Source organism: Meleagris gallopavo, chromosome 1 (genome assembly GCF_905368555.1).
Source record: "Meleagris gallopavo chromosome 1, MGAL_WU_HG_1.1, whole genome shotgun sequence".
NCBI lineage: Eukaryota > Metazoa > Chordata > Aves > Galliformes > Phasianidae > Meleagris > Meleagris gallopavo.
The window spans coordinates 27275700-27294267 of record NC_139404.1 but is presented as its reverse complement, the minus strand read 5'-3'; the positions used below and the strand labels follow the sequence as shown (position 1 = coordinate 27294267).

The following is an 18568-nucleotide window of genomic DNA, read 5'->3' as shown; positions in this document are numbered from 1 at the left end:
ATAGCCAAGATATTATGAGTGCTTGCCCATCTCTTACTCCAAAAGGACTGTATTTCGGGACATACAGGGAAATTGCTCACGGTATATGTGCTAAAGAGCTTTTTCAGTGCTATTCAAACCATTCTTTATGTACACTGTTCTATATCTTTGAGTCAGTTGAATAGGGACTTGCTGGAGAAAACATTTCCACAATTAATTTCTTGTTTGTTTGGCTATAATAGCATGTCATGAAACACTCACTGAACATAATTAGCTCCTTTACACTACTCATCCAAGCCTTTTTGGATGAAAACACTGACTTGCCAGATGGTGAGAAACAGCATGATATCTCACCAACTGGGAAATGTGAGCTCAGGTTCACAGGGCATGGGACAGCAATGGCTGTGTATGATGGAAAGAATACAAGAAACCCCCATGGGCAGGGAGTAAAGACTGTTAGATGGCTTTAGCTAAGCAAGGCACATCACTCTTACCTCTGTCACAGATGACATGAGGGCTGCAGTCAAGCAGGAGGCAAAAGCAAAGGCATTCAGTAAAAGGGAGGGTCACATCAGGCTGTAGTCAGCTAACCGAGGTGGTCAGGAAACTCACGGGTTACTTATTCTTCTCTTTTCTCCATTCATTCTTCTACCCCTCTGCTCCCCTCTCTGACCTCTCCTCAGTCTACCCACTAGTGTACGTATGGACGACCAAGAAGAGGAATCATAGCATGAAGAACTGTTTGCCTCGATATACGCAAGAGAAATGGAAAGGCAGGCAAAATCTCTGCTATCATAAACTGGCAGACATCAACAGATAATACTGCACTGCATATTTGTTTGTTTTAAATTATATATTATGCTTTTTAAACAAAGAAAAAAACAAAACATTTTTGTGAATTATTTGGTTGTCCTGCCTTGTGGTATAATCTGGCAGGCAGCTCAGGACCGCACAGCCATTTGCTCATTCCTACACAGTGAGATGGAGGACGGAATCAGAAAAAAAAATAAAACACATGGGCAGAGATAGTTTAACAGCACAGAAAAAGAAGGAAAAATAATAATATTAAAAATAAAATAATATACAAAACAAGTGATGCACAGTGCAATTGCTCACCACCTGTCAAACAATGTCCAGACAGTCCCCTAGCAGCAGGCCCCCTCTCTGGCAAGCTGCCCCTAGATAGTTCAGCATGATGTCATATGGAATGGGATAATTCTTTGGTTAGCTTGGGTCAGCTGTCCTGCTTCAGTCCCCTCCCAGCTCTTTGCACCCTCTCAGCCCCCTTACTGGCAGGATGGTACTGAAACTGAAACATCTCTGGCTCTGTGTAGCACTGCTGAGCAACAAATAAAACATTGGTATATTACCAACATTATATTCATCATAAATCCAAAATAGCATCAGCTACTAGGAAGAGCATTAACTCGATCCAGGATATTCTGACACCTCATAACTGCAGTTCTTGCATTGCTTAAGGGAAGGCAGAGGGGAAAAATGCTTTAACTGAAAATCATTATGTTTGTCCTGCAAAATTGAACTCCAGCCTAAAGTAGAACAATAAGCTTAAGATGCTTTATCCAGATTCTAAAGCCAGAAATTAGAGAAATTATATTGGTAGAGCTGAGTTAGATTGAAGACTTCTCTGAAAATCCTTCAACTAATACTAGGAGTTACTACATGGCCTGTTATTTTTTGACATAGGTAGAATTAAAAGTGCATCTTAAAAAAAGGTAAAACGAAGAAGTCAGGGAGCAGCAAGGGCTGGCTCCTTCCAAAGTGTAGGTGAGCAGGAAGCCAAGGAAGCCTGCATCACCACACTCCTGGTGTGGGCACTCAGGGCCAGCAGGAACACTCAGGGAACTGGCAAACTCAGAAATATGAAAGCTAGCATAAGACCCTCGTATGCTGCCTCATTTAGACATTTAGCTTCAATCACAGATGGGAAATAGCAAACATATTGTTCTAAGCCATTGTGTGCCCTTTAAGACAAGTAGAAAAAGAGATCTCAGAAGGGTTTCCTTTTAGCAATAAAAAATACATTCAGAAAAACATGTACTGCAATGAGTTGCCAGAATTTTGAGCCTTAATCCAGTGTCTCCTACCAGTTACTGAAGTCTGGGTCTGTGACATACTCCACATAAAAGCACCTCTGCATCCTTGCCCACGGACTCGCTGCTTGACAGCATAATGATGGGGCACTGTCATAAATCTTGGCTTCAGTTTGTCTGTGAGGGGTCTATCATCCTAATAACAATAATAATTATTAAAATAACACGGTTTGGGGCAAAGCTAATCTTCATTTTACCTACCGCTGAACTCCACAACTCTTGGTAGAGCATTAAATCTTGCTATTAGACAGCAGTATTTTGTCTGTTTTCTATACAGCAACACCATTTAACTCTCTCCCACATTTAATTTTTTATCATTTTCCACTATTTTGTATTTTATCACTGAAAATGGTTTCTTTCCAACAGACCTGTGGTGAAGAAGAATGTAAATGCTGTAGCAGCACTAGCAGCAAGTAAATTAAATCATGGAAATTTTTATGAATTAAATATGAAACTGGCTAATGCAATCAATTCTCTACTATGTACATTATTTATTTTATTAAATTAATTTGACACTAGTTCAGTTTCCAGGGTGCTCAGGTTTTCATATCAAAGACACAGCAGGGTACTGAATAGAAATGGAAGAGAAGTGAATAGCTTTGGAGCTGAGCAAAGTGCATTTTGGGATATGGGACGATCTTTGGGACTTGGGGTACATATATTTTGGAAATTTCGGCTACTGAGATAACAACATATAGTGTTGACACTTAATCTGTGTGATCATTAGGCTACTAAAATGATGCCTATGAAAAGAGGAATAGTATTTCACACTTCTTCATGTCATTATTTCAGTCTTTCTGTGAAAAAAAGACATCACTGCAATGGTTACATAGCATTCCCATTTTGAAATCCTTTTGCTGGATTATTTCCAAGGACACGTAGCAGGTGGCTATTCAAGAAACATGCAGGCTTCCAATCCATGAGGCATGGGTGTCCAACTTTTAGGCTTGCCTGGGCTGCACTGAGTGAAGAGGAATTGTCTTGGGCTGCATATACATAGGTGGTTCCAACAGTAATGGCTCCTATTTATTTCCATGAAAACTACAAGAGATACAAAGAGCACAATAACACTGTTTAACAGAGCAAGTTCTCAGTACTATTTTTCAGCACAATCATTACTATTAGCTATGCTTTTTTGCTACCAATGAACAAGAGCCTGCATGCCGTGCTCATAAAAATCCATACCGGTGGAGGTGACCCACTGTCACTGTTGCCTCTGATGAAACGAACCACCACCTCACTGTGCCCACATCCACTCTTCGATCTTTATAAACATTCAGCAAATGTCAGTGGATGAAAATGAGCACCATTTTTTTCCTCATGGAGGAATTAAATGACACACATTTGCTTCATACACTTTTCCATGTCAGACACCACTCTGGAATGGAATACAGGTGGGAAAGTTCAGCTCTATTGCCACTACCACCAACATCTGCCTTTGACACTGTGAGCCAACATGATAAAAAAGGAGGGCTACTTTTGAAGCAGCCCTCATTATATATATGTATTATAGTCAATGTATACAAAGTAACAAAAGAATTAAATGTTTTTTATTAATTTACATACAAAAGACAGCAACAAAAACGTGAAACTAGTGGGATACGTGACCCTGTCTTTGTGAAACACATCAGTCTGGTTCAATGGTAGTGGCTACAATCCTTAATGAGCTCTCAAAGTGTTCATCAGAGATTTTTGATGAAATTTTACTCTTCCTGCACTCAACCCTTGAAAATAATTGTTCACAAATGTACATACTGCCAAAAATGGTGACATGAATAAGGTATGACTGCGAAATGAGGGATATTTCTCTCTGTTAAGAGAGAGCTTATAAAATTATGGTAAAGAGACATGATCACATTTTTCATTGCAACTCTATACATTCCATTTGAAAATTCACAGGTAATGTGTTTGTATCAACTGAATAATCAACTTGACAATTAACAAAAAAATTGATGATTTTTTCAGCAACATTGAAATATACTCTAAAATTCTTTTATTAAAATGGAAAGCACAGCTGCACATTCTTTGCTACACACAGGACTGTGCTTAGCCAGTGTATCAAAATCCATCAGTTTATCAGCCATAATTCAAGCTGGCCCTGCACCACGCCCCGTGCCCTGGTTTCAGCCCAGAGGGGTTAACAGAGCTGGGCTGGGCCGCTTGGTGGGAACAGCTGCTACCATGATGGCATGGGGCAAGGGTGGACACATAGCAAGCTGTGCCAGGCCACGTGGGGCCTGCGGGTTGGACGTGCATGCCATATGCCTTTATCCCCAGCTACACTTCAGAAACCTGCAAGGTAAAGTGTATAGAAAAAGATCAAGTAATAGCAAATCGTATCAGTCCTACATGAGAGGGCTGTCAAACTCAGCTCCTAAAATAATAATAAAAAAATCTCCTCCAAAATATTTATGAAGTATTATTCTCAGTATATATTAAATGCTTTTTCAAGATTATCTTGTAGTTGACATTTTTCTGTCCTTTGAAAAGTGACTATTTCTAAAAAAGTTCCACCTATATTGAATCTATTTCCTCTTCCACATACAAACATAATTAATTAAAATGTATTATTTAGAAAATAAAAAAAGTTTTGATTTACTGTCAAATAATTGTTGTTAATATGTTGGCTTTATTTCTTACAAATATTAGTGGCACTATCACTGCATTCTTCCTCCCAGAAAGGCTATAATCTTTAAGCAATTTTCAAGGAATTACAGTTGGGATAAAAGGCATCCTAATAGAAAACACACTGGCACAGAAATATGTGAAAAAAGTTGAAAATGGAAGCTAAAGAATAGATGGCCACAAATTAGTACATTTCTAATGTGCAATCCATATGAGCTCTGCTTATTTATAAAGGAAAACGATAATTTTCTGTCACTGTTGCACGGAGAATATTTCAACAATTTTCAGAGGAAGGCAGTAATAAGTTTCTGAAATTCTGTATGGCTGCCTATACTTTTTAGAGATTTGTGTAGCTGTATTCCAATATATGATACATAATTATGTTTCTTTTATGATAAATTAAAAGGAAAGCTTCTTGAAGACAAGACTTTTTAAAATATTTTTACAGCACAAAGCACAGTAATGACATAAAAGTATACTGCTCAATCTAACAGAATTAAAGGAAAGAGCTAGCTATAACATGTTCATAAAACCCGAGAACCATATCACACCAAAGCTCTTTCAGATTGTCTTGAAATTGTGGCTTGAAAGCTGACTGAAAAATTGTAGCTGAACTGTATTATTGGATGTCAGCATGTCCCTAGTGCTGGAGGGTTCTGATGGAATCAGGAAAGGCTACTGAGGAATAGTGCTTCAACTTTCGCCAATGGGAACTTGGATGAAATTCATCGGGAGAACTGATATCTGCTTTGTGCCATTCTGTTTACATTTATAATTCTTCATTTGTAATAATGCCATTCATAATTGCTTATATCATTTATGTACTATATTGTAAAAACATTCATTAAAATATAATAATAATTATCATTATTCAGCTAGAATAAATTACTACTAATAAATGGTAATTAATTAAGAAGAAGCTGCTTCTCTGTGTCCCCACACTGTTATCAATCCTGTACCAAGTGACAGGGGTGAAATCAAGGGACTGAAAGATAATTTTGAATCTGTTTCAGATGTGAGATCTGGGAACAATTTCCAATCAATGCTTTCAAGAAAAGTCTCAAATAGGCAAGAAGACCATTCATATGGCCACAGGATAAGAAAGATCTAAAAGAAACTGCAACTCTTCCCACACAGGATGATCAGGAGCATTGGCAAGCCTTCTTCTTCAGCTGTAACTTCATAGTATGTTTAAAAGGCCAAAGAGTCACGGTTCTAATCAGCTGTCAAACCCTTTGTGTTTCATTGAATATAAAGAATTTTCAAGTGTGGTCACTGAGTATAATAGGCAGAAGTTTTAAACCAAAGTTTTGTGATCCAAACTACATTGGCTTAAGAATTCACGCCTAACATCACTTATCATAAATTTTATTCATAATATGATTACTTTTGGGTTGAAGACAAAGGACATTAACTACATATATATAATTTACAGGTGTCACAGGCTTCTGCTTTGGCTACATTATATTACGTGGTCAGTTTAGGGGTTGGGCACTTAGTTTTATCATCTACTTATCTAGGATCCCATCTTATTCACCTATGACACCTTTACAAGATTATTCATCCCTTCCCAAAATAGAGAGATTTTATCTGGATGGATGAATCATCATCCAGAAGTGACATGAACAATACAGTGACTAACACAGGTTAGTCAGCTCCTGTCAGATGAGTGGAGACCCAACTCTGTGGCACTGCCAGCCCTCCCAGTGATAAGTTGCTTGTACTTGCAGCCAATTCTCCAGAACTTCTTAAACTAAAGCTGAGTAGGAAAGATCCCTCCTTGGTAAGTGCTAAAAAGGAAAGAATCTTTTTGTAAAAGCAAAATAGCGAAATTTTATTGGCATTGTTACATTTTAAGTAAACTCAGTATGATTTGCTAACAGAAATGATTTCTAGATTCCTTACTTCATTACCACTTTTCTGCTTATTTTCAGGAAGCATTTGTTTCTGTTTTTCAGAGAAACTATGATGCAATTTAAAGGCTAGATTCACATTTTCTTGCATTTGGCCCATTTTCCTAGGTGATGGAGGGCTCTGAACTATCTGTTGGCACTTGCAAAACCTATGTGAACTCCTGCAGTTAACACTGTTTGCAGCCTCAGTCATGGTTAACCTTTTCTACAACAGAAGTGGCTAAGGACAGGAACTAATATCTTATTCTGGGTCTGGTAAAGAACATACTGCTGTAGCTTAACAACTACTGATAAAGAATAACTGGAGCAAACATCATATGGAAGGAAAAATTTTTGTCCCTGTTTGTCTGTTTTTTCCTTTCATAAAATCAGTTATACATCTTTCAGTGCAAAAGTCTTTGTACCCTCTCTGCTCTTGCTTCACGCTGCTGCAAGAGGGCTAGCAATCTCCGTTCTTCAAAGCTGTGTGGCTCCTGTGACTGGTTTTGTTCCTCCCTCTATACTGTTATGCTTTCTCTTTTGCCTTGGGATCCTTCGCTCCAGTAGTCTTTGTCTTTTCCATTCAGACTCCTAATCAAAACACATTATTTTATGCTTAGCATAAAAAACAGCATTTTCTTTTTTACTAAGAAGGAATGGCATAGAAAACAACAACAACAAAAAAGGAAGACAACAGCATCATCTACATCTCTCTTATGCATTCCATAAGGGCTGCTCGAAAAGTAATGCCTCCTATTTTATTATGTTGGCCCACAACACCAGAGGATGTTGGTGGTACAGTAGTAGAGGTTGAACCTTCCCACCAATATTCCATTATATTCTGTTGTTGCACCATAGATGGCAGCAGAGGGGCACTCCGACAGAATGGAATCTGACATGGAAGTGTGGGTGAGGGCTGTTCCAAAAGTGATCTCTGGAGATCTGTCAGAATATGGAACATCTCTATAACCACAGTATTACATCCTTTGGGCAAAATCTGTAGCAGAAGCAATAGCAAATATAATTTTCTCCTGATTATTGAGAACAAATTTTAACTATATGTATATAAATATATATATAAAAAGAAGCAGCAGTTTCAGGATTTTGATATGTTACTAAATAATCACTGTAAAACATACAGTATAACGTACAGTTGGTATAGTGTAAATAATTCAGAGCTGTGTCCATTGCTTTAAAAAAATGCTGAGCAGTGATCTTGAAAAGCCCTGTATCAAATCTGCAAATACATTATTGACTTTTCTGATGTAGTATTCAAGTTAAGTCTTTTTTTTTTTTTTTTTTTTTTTTTTTTGACATGTCTGTTTTATTGCAATGGAATTGCACAAAAATAAAGCTGGGGATTTCCATAGTTTCTAGCCTGGGGGAAGTATATGTTAAGTAGTTAATTGATGTTTATTTCATCTCATTTAGAGCTCTGTTTTGTTCTAAGTTTCATACTTCATTGTACTGGGAGATAAAATGTATGTCTAAAAGGCTCTCGCTAATATCTGAGATTGCTGCTTCAGCAGCATCTACAGGCTCCTAAGAGTGAACAGAAGTAGTTATTAAGGTCTAATATGACTTAGCTTATAAGATAATTACATATAAGACCATATTTCACTAAACACACTAAAGAAGTTTTTTGTTCCACGCAACTCTTAATTGCCTACATTCTGCTAAGATCTAGATAATCAGCATAACGAGGGCTGCTGTGAAAGTTATGTCTCCTATTTTACAGATTTTTATGAGTACAGCATGCAGGCTCTTGTTCATCAGTGATAAACAAGCATTAATAATGGTGGTGACTGTGTTGAAAAATAATATTTTGTAGTTGAGAGTTCACTCTATCAAATAGTGTTATTGTACTCCTTGTTGCAGTTTCTATGGAAACAAATTGAAGATATAACTTTTGGAGCTACCTATGCATAAATGGTAAGTTTTGCATTCATAGTGGAACAAATCTTACTAAAATATTAGTAGTACGTATCTTCAAAAAACTGAGTTTTTGCAAAGCAGTATTTATATGAAGTAAAATTGTCCTATGCTTTCACTCTATTAGGAAACACACTGTTTATTTCTGAGCTGAATTTTTATAGGAAACATCTTCAAATATATACAAATCCAGCATTATGACACTATGTATTGCTAAATAATGTTTTACATGATCTACTGAAACTACAGCAACAGCATCATAAACCTATTCTATATACAACTGAGCTAAATAAATCTCTGGAGAAACTAGAATATTCTTTTTTATTGCTGTAAATACAGAAATTTATTAAGCTTCTGAACTGAGATTCAGTTTAAGAAAATGCTAAATGCCTACTTTCACTATCAGCTAAGATAAAGGTTTAGTATGAATCATGTGCACTTTAAACAGTACTGACAAGAATAATGTATTATTAAGCATTGAACTCTGGCTTGGCAAATAATATTTATCTCACAAAATATAACTAGTGACTGACATTTTCTGTATTAATGTCATGTTTCATCATTTTGGAAAATGTATTTTCTTAATTCCATACACCGTTCTCAATATCTCGCAGATTAACTCACACTAGAGAATACAACTCGGAAAGTCCAAGTGATTCAAAAAAAAAGGGGAGGGGAGGGGGGAGCAGTGGAGACTGAGCAATTGTATCTGTAATATAAAGTCATGATGTAAAGCCAAGAAAGTGAGAGAATTTCTCTTCAGAGAGAATTTAGTGGAACAAGGTGTGAACCATAGGCAGTATTTGAAAGTTAGCTTATAACCTCTCTAAACCTCTCACAGACTCATCTGAATTCCTAACCTCAACTGCTGCTTCTACTAGGAAAAAGATTATATATATATGTATATATATATGGGCTACACCTGACTCTCACTTCCTTTCTCCATCATTTATGAAATCTTTACGCAATATTTTTTTGGAAATAGCATTATTAACCTTTTGGGTAAGCATTCTCGCTCATTTCTGTTTTCCTGAGATTTCCATCCCTACTTCAAAAATAGTACATGTGTACTTCAGATGCACTGCTGACCACTATGCTGGCCTTGGGATAGTCTGTTAGCCTGCACCTTCAAACGAATATTTGTCAGAAGAAGAAAAAGGAAATCACTCCATACATACTGATATCTGTACATCTAATGCAAGATTAATGAGGAGGAAAGATGCTAAGTTGATAGCTGTCAAGAGTCAACTCCACAAAATGCATTAGCAATGTCAAATCTATATGGAGTTTATAGTCTCTACAAAATAGAGATACTGCCACATTCAGTAATGGAAAAGAACACAGTGTGTGCACAGCTGTACTTTTTTGTTTTCTCTGCTGAGATGGCTCAGAACAGAACATGATACTAGTTTTATATTTTTAGTGATCTTCTAAGTTTTATATAAACCAAGTTGAGAGAGCAGGGGTTATTCAAACAAGAAAATACCTTCAGCAGAAAACATCTTACATTCATATAGTCTTCAACATCTTTTATACATGAGAAAAATGTTTTAAAACATGCTATGCCTCTCACATATTTTTTGATGGTTTTGTCTGCTTGCTTGTTTTCCCACAGTGAAATCCTTTACACACACTTTCACAACCCTTTCAATACATCTTCTGTCATTATACTAGCTGAAATATCTGTCTTTGTGCTGTTAGTTACTAAATATGCAGTGTTGAAGGACTGCTGCAACTGTCTCCTCATTACATGTTCCACCAGCATTGAACTCAGTTGAGATATTTTTTTCAAGTGCTTTGAAATACTTTGAAATAGAGGAGGGATTACAGGAAAGCAAATTCTTTTCAGTTTCATCCATGTAAACAGAAATCTATAGTGTCTTCTGCTGTGAACTAACAAAGGCTGCTAGGTGTGACAGATGAAATGCCTTTCAAGAAATCCATCATAGAAGTGAACTTTGAAATGTATCGAGGGTTGCTCAGATGCTTAGGGGGGGAAAAAAAAAGTATCCGTGAGTATTCACACAGCTTATTTCAAAAAAAAAAGGAAGAAACTTAGAATGAGTAATACATCAAACAAGATTAGACTGTACATGACCTGAAAGACACCTTTGTACTTAATATCAAATAATCCTGGAATCCTTACCTCAGTCTGTCAGTAATCATGAGAGCGTATATCTACAGGATTGAATTTAATACTGAAAAAATAACAAAAAGCCAAAATCAAATTGCAACAATTGGAATTTTTTCAACTAGGATAAACTTTTAAAAATTAATTAAAAAGAAAGGAGAGAAAGAAGGAAAGACAGACAGACAGAAAGTCAATCTGAAGCTGCTCTCAGGTAGCCTAATAACTGTAATTGTTAGCAAATATTTTTTTTCCATTGAGTAACTGGATTAGCAATGTCATGCAAAGTGTATTTCTGGTTAATTACCCAGATTCCTAAGGGAATTTCAGTACTCTTTTCATGCTTGATACTGTACCGATGATCAACTAGAAGGTCTGCAAGTGTATTTGGAATTTGCCAGTCCTTTTTTTTCAGCTTGCAGTGCACAGAAGTTATGAAATATAACACACAGTTCAGAAAATATGAGCATTTGTGATATACACAACTAAGAGGATGCTAGGAAATCTATTTCACTTGCTGCACATAATCCATTTTCAATCTGTAAAATGTGCACAATCAACTAAGACTTTTAAAATTAGCATGGGAGACGTTCCTCACCTGCAAAGTCTCACCTCTGACTATAACCATTTGAAGGACAGGGTTGTACTATACACACGTAAAGATTAAATCTTCGTCTATGTATTTAGCATTTAAGTGCTACAAATCAATATCAGAACAGCAGAGAAGATATTCAAACATCTTGCAAGAACAAGATTCTTGTGGTGCGTTGTTATGTGGCAAAAACAAGAAGCTCTTTCTCTGAAGAGTCTGCCAGCCCTGAGCAGATGGAACATGGCAGGGGCTGGAGAAAGGCATGACAGGGGGAGCTCAGTGCCATCATTTGCTGGGTTGAAGCTGCGGAACTGGATTTTTGCAGCACAGCATCAGCAGGAAAACCTTCTGGGGGATACGATTCTGACCTCAGTGAATTTTCTGGCAAAACTCCCAGTTATTCCCATAGACATATTTCCCCAGTTTTTACTACTTTAGCAAACAAAAGACCAATTCACTCTAGCTTGTTGAAGGACTTTTTTTTTTACCCAGACATAGGTAATTACGCTATTATAAGTATCCCAGACTCCGATGGAGGTAATCAATTATTTTAAAAAGTGTAATAAATCTTTATAAAGAATAGAAAAATATAAGGCAAATTTCTCCAAGAATTTTCTCAATGTCATTAGTACTGGTCACTGAAACTCCACTCAACTTTAGAGCTTAATTGGTGCTTTTACTGAAATTTCAAGATGGTGTGCATACTGTGAAAAAGAGGTATCATTGTCCAGTCCCAAATTTAATGGCAAACAAATCTTGAACTTTCCTTTGGATGTAGATAAAATGCTAAATCTGAAGCTATGTACCAGTCATTAATGCTTTGTGACATTTATTCTCTGAAAAGTATAAATTAGTCTCCAGAAAGCTGGCACCATTCCATTTTAAAGACTTTTTTTAAAAAATTTCCAAATCTATAAGCAGCATCTCTGTATTCTTTTTTTCATATGAAACTTTGATAGTTTTAGTCCCTTATGAATCTGATTTTGAAATACATGCATTTAAATGCAGATTGGGATTTTCTCTAGACAGCGAGGAAGAAACACTTTAATGTGGAATTTTGGCAGAGGAATAAACTTAATTTTTTTATTCCCAAGACAACTGATTTTTTTCCAGATATCTTGTATCTGATACTTTCTCTACCGGTAGACAACAGTCTTTCTCTGTAGATTATATAGTTTTTCATTAAGCATCTAACTTTCCTGACATCAGAAGTCTCTAAAAATTAATCAAACACCACTTTTTTTCCAGTGGGTCAATGCTTTGTTTCATCTGAAGTGTCATATTAATTGTTAGTATTGTGGCACTGGTGTTTGCATCTACGGTCAGATACCATTAAGAGCACAAGATCATACTTTTCAACAATGAAACCATTACAAAATACAGGATGTAACATATTATTAAGTACTCTCACAAAAAGAATGTTATTTGAATTGCATATAGATTTAACCTATTATATTCATGTTCTATTTTACTCGGATATATTAAAGAATTTTTTATTGTTTTTTTCAGATGGTAAGCTTTATTAGTTTTTTTTACTACACAATAAGGTCAACTCAGATTTTCAACAGATCAAACATCCAGTTAAAATATTAGAATTGGTTAAAATACTGTCTACTTATTTTTTTATACAAAAGGTAAAAATTCAGATTTGAGAAGCCAGAAGAGACTGCGCTTCTCTCTTTATGCACTTACAAATTAGAGGTACTTTATAATTAGAGCTACCTGGAGGTAACAGTACTCTGGAACACTTGTCATTTGTTTAGCAATTACTTTCTAATTATCATCTGCTTAGCTTATTTCAACCTTCCAATCCCTGGAAACTCCATTACAGAAAAATAAATAAATAAATATGTATATATATATATATAAATTCAATCACTTTGTAATGTTTTTCTGTAACTCACTGTAGAAGGTAAGTGGTTGTGCTGTGTTCCTAAATAACATTAGAAGTATTTTATATATCTTCAGGCTACCAAGAAGATATCTTCTTAAGAAACAGAGACTTATGCTGGTAGGATAAGAGATAACTAGAGGTTAAGTTTGGCTTCATAGGATTTGTCTCTCAGGTTAGAATTTCAAAGGCCCAGTGTGCCCCTTTTGATGGATAAAAATCCTAATAACTCAAGACACAGCAACAAGGGTAAAGCTAAGGTTATAATGCTGTTCTAGTTCAAGTAGTGTGAGATTCACTAAAAAATCTGCAAGTCAGGGAGAAATGTGATGGCTCGGTTGGCAGTTGATATACGTTTTTTTCTCAGTGAAGTCTGCAACTTTTTTATATATAAGCAATGTATTGCAATGTGATAAAGAACTAAGATTTCACACACTTAAACACAACAAGTGATAAATTGAAATGACACAGTTCTATTGCTGGTTTACTGCTGAAGTAATCCAAAAACCTTTTTAGTTTTTGTTACTGTCAAATTAATTCATATAAAATGTGCCAGGAAATAACTCTAAAAATGAATCAGAGAAGATAGATTTCCTATTATTGTTTTCCTCCTTTAGTGCACTGCTTACTTCATGCTGTATTTTCCAAAACTTCAAAATAAATTGCAAATGTAAAACACGGGCTTCTATGATTTCTATAAATTCAAATACAAGCGATCATTTTTCCTAACTCAAACAGAAGAAAATTGGACTGATGCTGTGATAAAAAATAAGAACAATTCAAGAGTGAATATAACACCAAATACCAAGTAAAGATGTCTGGGATACCAAAGGAACATTCTGCAGGCACTAGTTTTCTCCCCCAGAAACCCATCTAACCTTAGAACTCACTGGGACCACAGAATCTAAGACACTCCCTAGAGGAGGATATATGGAAATATACTGAGGAACTGCAGGCCTTCAGAGCCCACTGATGGCAGAAGCATCTCTGAAAGACAAAAGTGGCCTAACAGAATACTGATACTGCACAGTCTGTTTTTGCCTATGCACAGTGGAAAGTACACAAATTTATTTTTAGATAAAATTTTGAAGGAAAGACCAAGTATTAGATACGGAAATAAACATAAGTTTTATGGTGCAAAATTTTATGTCCAGTTCCTACATTTTCTCTGAATATGTGAATAATACGCTTCTTGGAGGACAACTTTTTGTCACATATCTGAATGAGTCTACCCTAAAATCCTTAAATACAGGTTGAAAAGAATAGTTGTAGCCAAGAAATCCCAAGAGGATTTAGGTCACCACGGTTTTGAAGGCTATATAAGAATTTATCAGATTCCTTGTAATTGACACAGAAGTGTTATGAATACATAGTGATATTCAGAAATGTGAACAGGGCACAACAGAATTATAAAGATGGAGCTTTGAATTACTGCAGTTCTGTAACACATTTTGGAAGTCTTGCTGTAGTATTAGCTTGATTACATGGACAAAGAAACCTATTTCTGAGAGTCTAGAGTGCAAATGAAGCTGGTAGGGCTCTGTCTTGAAAAGTGCTGAGTCCCATTCCTCCCAAGGTTAATAGGCTCATACTGTGTTCTGCATGATGAAGGCATCTCTGTAACTGGAAACCAAGATGTCTACTGTTTAACAATAATTTCAAAAAAAAGCTTCTAACTTACATATGAAGATCTGTTTCTTGGACATGAAGGTCCCACTGGAGCTAATAGTTGTCATAGTTTGATGGCTTTTCATTGGCATTCTACAACATAACATCATGAAGTGTACTGGTAGTTAAAGTGTTAATGCTGCCGCTCTGTGGATTGCCAATATTTCCAGTTTCTGGCAGAATTACAACTGCCAGAAAACTTCATTTTTCCATTCGGAAGGAAATATAAAACTAACTGAGAGTCACAAGACTGCCCTCTTTGCTCTCTTTGCTCCACGGCCACTTTGTCTACAACATTAGAGTAAAGAGCTCAGTTTTGGAAACTCTTTCTCATTTTATTTGATTTATTAGTTTCAATTCCAATCATATTCTATTGTATTGTATTACCTAACATTCCACTATCATATTCAGTAAGCTTTTTTCCCTTAGTTTGCTGCTGTTTTCCTCATCTAGGAAATCTCAATACTTTTTCCCTTCTCTCCTTCCCACCCCTTCCTGGGATATGGACCTGTGGGTCCCTTTGTCCCCTTGACACAGACACTAGGCCAAGCCAGACTGAACTGTGACAATAGTGTTGCTGATTTCAGTAGTATCAATCATTCCTAACACTCTGCAGTATAAGAAAGAATGAAATACAGATTTTAAATAAACACATTTATCACTTCTGATACTTGTAATTGAGATACTGTGACATCAGAAAAATATTTATTAAATATTTGCAGGAATATTCTCTGTAATGCATGTAGAAAGACATGAGGCAGAGTGGAATCCAGAGCAAATAAAAATTTCTTTCTAACTTCCACCATTCAATGTAAGCACAGAGACTGTGTCCTGCATTAGCATTTTTATCTTGTTTAATCTATCTACTGATGTCATTTAACAGTTACATGCTTTGCAGCTCTACTGAACCCTTGGCCTCAATTCAAAATACAGTAGGTACTTTGAAAATTGATGTTAACAAAATTTCACTCTGATTCTACAAACATTTCAATAGCTATCAACAACTTTAGGAAGAGTGGACTTACTCTCAACAGGACTCTATTCACTAAGTATAATCAGACCTTATGTTAATTAAGGAATGGTTTGAGTTGCAACCTCGTCTTCACTGATGCAAGTAAATTTGTGAGGGCACCCAAAATTATGTTGACAATGAGTAAAAGCTGAAAATGTAGAAGAGCTGATAGCATATTTGAGTGCAGATCTCATGTGTATATGAACTTGTTTCTCAAGTCCTTTATCGCTGCAGTGAAAATTACATATCTATGCATCTGAATGAAAACAGTATATTGTACTTGGCAAAAGGGAGCACTTGCAGCTAGTCGACACAGACAACGCTGCAACATCAGGAACCTTCTGGGGAGCTTTCCCTCCAAAAGAACTTTGATACAATTCAGTCTGAAACAATAATAGAAGCATTTCTACTTGTGTCCTCTTCTACATTAGCAACATTTTGAAGAACAAATTTGAAATAGCATCTCATGACACTGACAGTATTATGAAAGATTAAGAAACATTTTTATCTGATCAGAATGTCTCTATTTATTCAGTAAAATTGTAAGGCAAATGAACAAATGAAAAAACATCCTCTGGTGTGATTTTTTTCCTGCCTACATCTGTGAAATTTGAATGTAGCTATTACAATAGGTGTTGCCATAACCGCCAACGAAAAGTCATGAAGAATTCTGTAGGCAGTTACTTCCTCTGATTCTTCTACTTTTTTAGGGTATTAAACTTTGTTTTGGTCATAGACTTCCCCTGGTTTTCATTAGATATAGCGTGCATATGGCCAAAACTCAACGTTGGATACCACTTTCACTTCTGCTAAGGAGTAATCTAGGAGTGTATTATTTTGGCACTAAATTTTACAAAACCTGCTTTTTTTTTTTTTTAATAAGTTGTAATTAAACATGAATTTTAATTTGTACAGTAGGGAAATATATGAATATAATCAGATATAAAAAATAATTTAAAATATTCAATTGGTTGAAAGTTAGGATTTTTAGACTTTGTTTTTTTTTTTTTTTTTTTTGAGGGGGTTGATAGCAAGGGGGAGGATGGTATAAGTTGTATTTTTAGTGTGAGGAACCGGAGCTCACTAAAGAGATCTGAAAGGTAAAACTGGGAAGGGTTGGAGCTCTTCTGTTTCCTCTCTCAGCTGTCTACAAAGTCAAAGCTATATTCTATGAACAATAACTCTGGCAACTTTGATTGAAGTATTTAATAAGCTCAAACAAAGTGCAATATTGCATAAGTACCACTTAGCATACATTAATCCAATGGCTGTAAAGCAGTAATTGCAGGGACCATTTACTCAGCTCATAAAAACAATAGAGCGACCCTAAAAAAATACCTGGTAACTCAATTTACCACCATAAAATACTAAAAAGATTTTTTTTTCCTTTTTTTTTTTTTTTTACTGATTTTGCACAGATTTTTATCATTAAAATTTCGTAACTTCTAACAATTGATAAAAAATAAAATCTACAATAGATTTTTTAATTTTTTTGCTCGATATCCATTATTCATCATCTTCAAATTTCTACCTTTTGAAAGAACTCTCAGACCTTACTATCACTTCACATTACTTACTATGCTGGTTTCCTTCCACTCTTATTTCAGTAATACACATCTCACAGCTATTAGATTTACAAGATAATGTTTCCTAAAACTTCCAATCTGGTTTCCCTGCTTCAAGAAGACTTATTTCAAAGAAGAAACTATGCATAAGTTCTGCAAATTGGTTATAAAAAAAAAAAGGAAAAAAAGATCGGTATTTCAAGTTATAATTTCAGTGAAACAGAATTGTAAGAAAACATGTAGAGGTATACAATACATTCAGGATTCAGTAAATTATTGTATTTGAGTTACAGTTTGAAGTTATTCAAATTAGTTAATTGCAAATGAAGATATGAATCTGGCAGCTCTCTGATCTCTTCTAATATTTTATTAAATCAATATAAAATTGTTTCAATTTTTTTTTCCTTCGTTTATGCCAAAGTAAATTGTGTCAAAAACAGATGCATGTTGTTTATCCAGCCATTCTTTTCACTGTGGCTGGGAAAGCATTTAGATGCACTTGCACTCAAAAACAGTTGCCAATTATTTGTATTAATAATTATTTGTACTTGAGGTTATTATACAAATTCTGTTCCATAAGTAGGATTACTAAAGCTTTTTACACGGCAGAATGGTAAATAATGGTAATACTTCTAAGTACATTAGTAAAGAAAATTGGTTAGCATGCGTAAAATGTTTAGGATTTGATATAACTAAGATAAAAGTCCAAACTTTCAGTTACTTTACAGGTCCTCATGAGCATTTCATTACCATGAAATAGTGCAGACTTGAGAGCATTTAGTTACAAGCATTTAAAATAATATCTCTTCTCAACATGCTTAAAGAAAATAGCATATCTAATACCCTATTTACATTAATTGAGCAGCAAAAATGAAAAGCTTTCTGATCAAATAGTCAGGAAAGTTTCAGTCAGGTATATAAGGCACAAAAATAGAGCTCTGTCTGGATTGATGATAGCCAGGCTTCTGGAAAGATTAATTTTTATGCACTAATTTGGACTACACTCTGGCTAAATATTTTGCTTTCAAAAAGAATTAGGACAGCCATACAGAACCTTTTATTCTCTATTCTGCAAATTTAGTTAGTCATGATAATTTAATGAACAGTGAGGCCACACAATCTTATTATCAGAGCTCCCCTTCAGCAGCTCCTGGAGTGAATTGTCATTCTCAA

The 18568-nt window shown here is 35.5% G+C and overlaps 1 protein-coding gene across 3 annotated transcripts in view; it reads right to left on the bottom strand.

Annotated features, from left to right (window-relative positions):
• IMMP2L (inner mitochondrial membrane peptidase subunit 2) overlaps positions 1 to 18568 on the bottom strand; it is a 474009-nt gene that overhangs the window by 70073 nt on the left and 385368 nt on the right. Inside the window, exon 6 of one of the 3 annotated variants that reach the window (XM_085219468.1) lies at positions 2618 to 3131. The exons of the other annotated variants lie outside the window; for them this stretch is intronic. Coding sequence (XP_085075594.1) covers positions 3117 to 3131 — 15 coding nt within the window. The 3' untranslated portion in view covers positions 2618 to 3116. Of the gene's footprint in view, positions 1 to 2617; positions 3132 to 18568 lie in introns of those variants that run through there. 3 annotated transcript variants of the gene reach the window in all.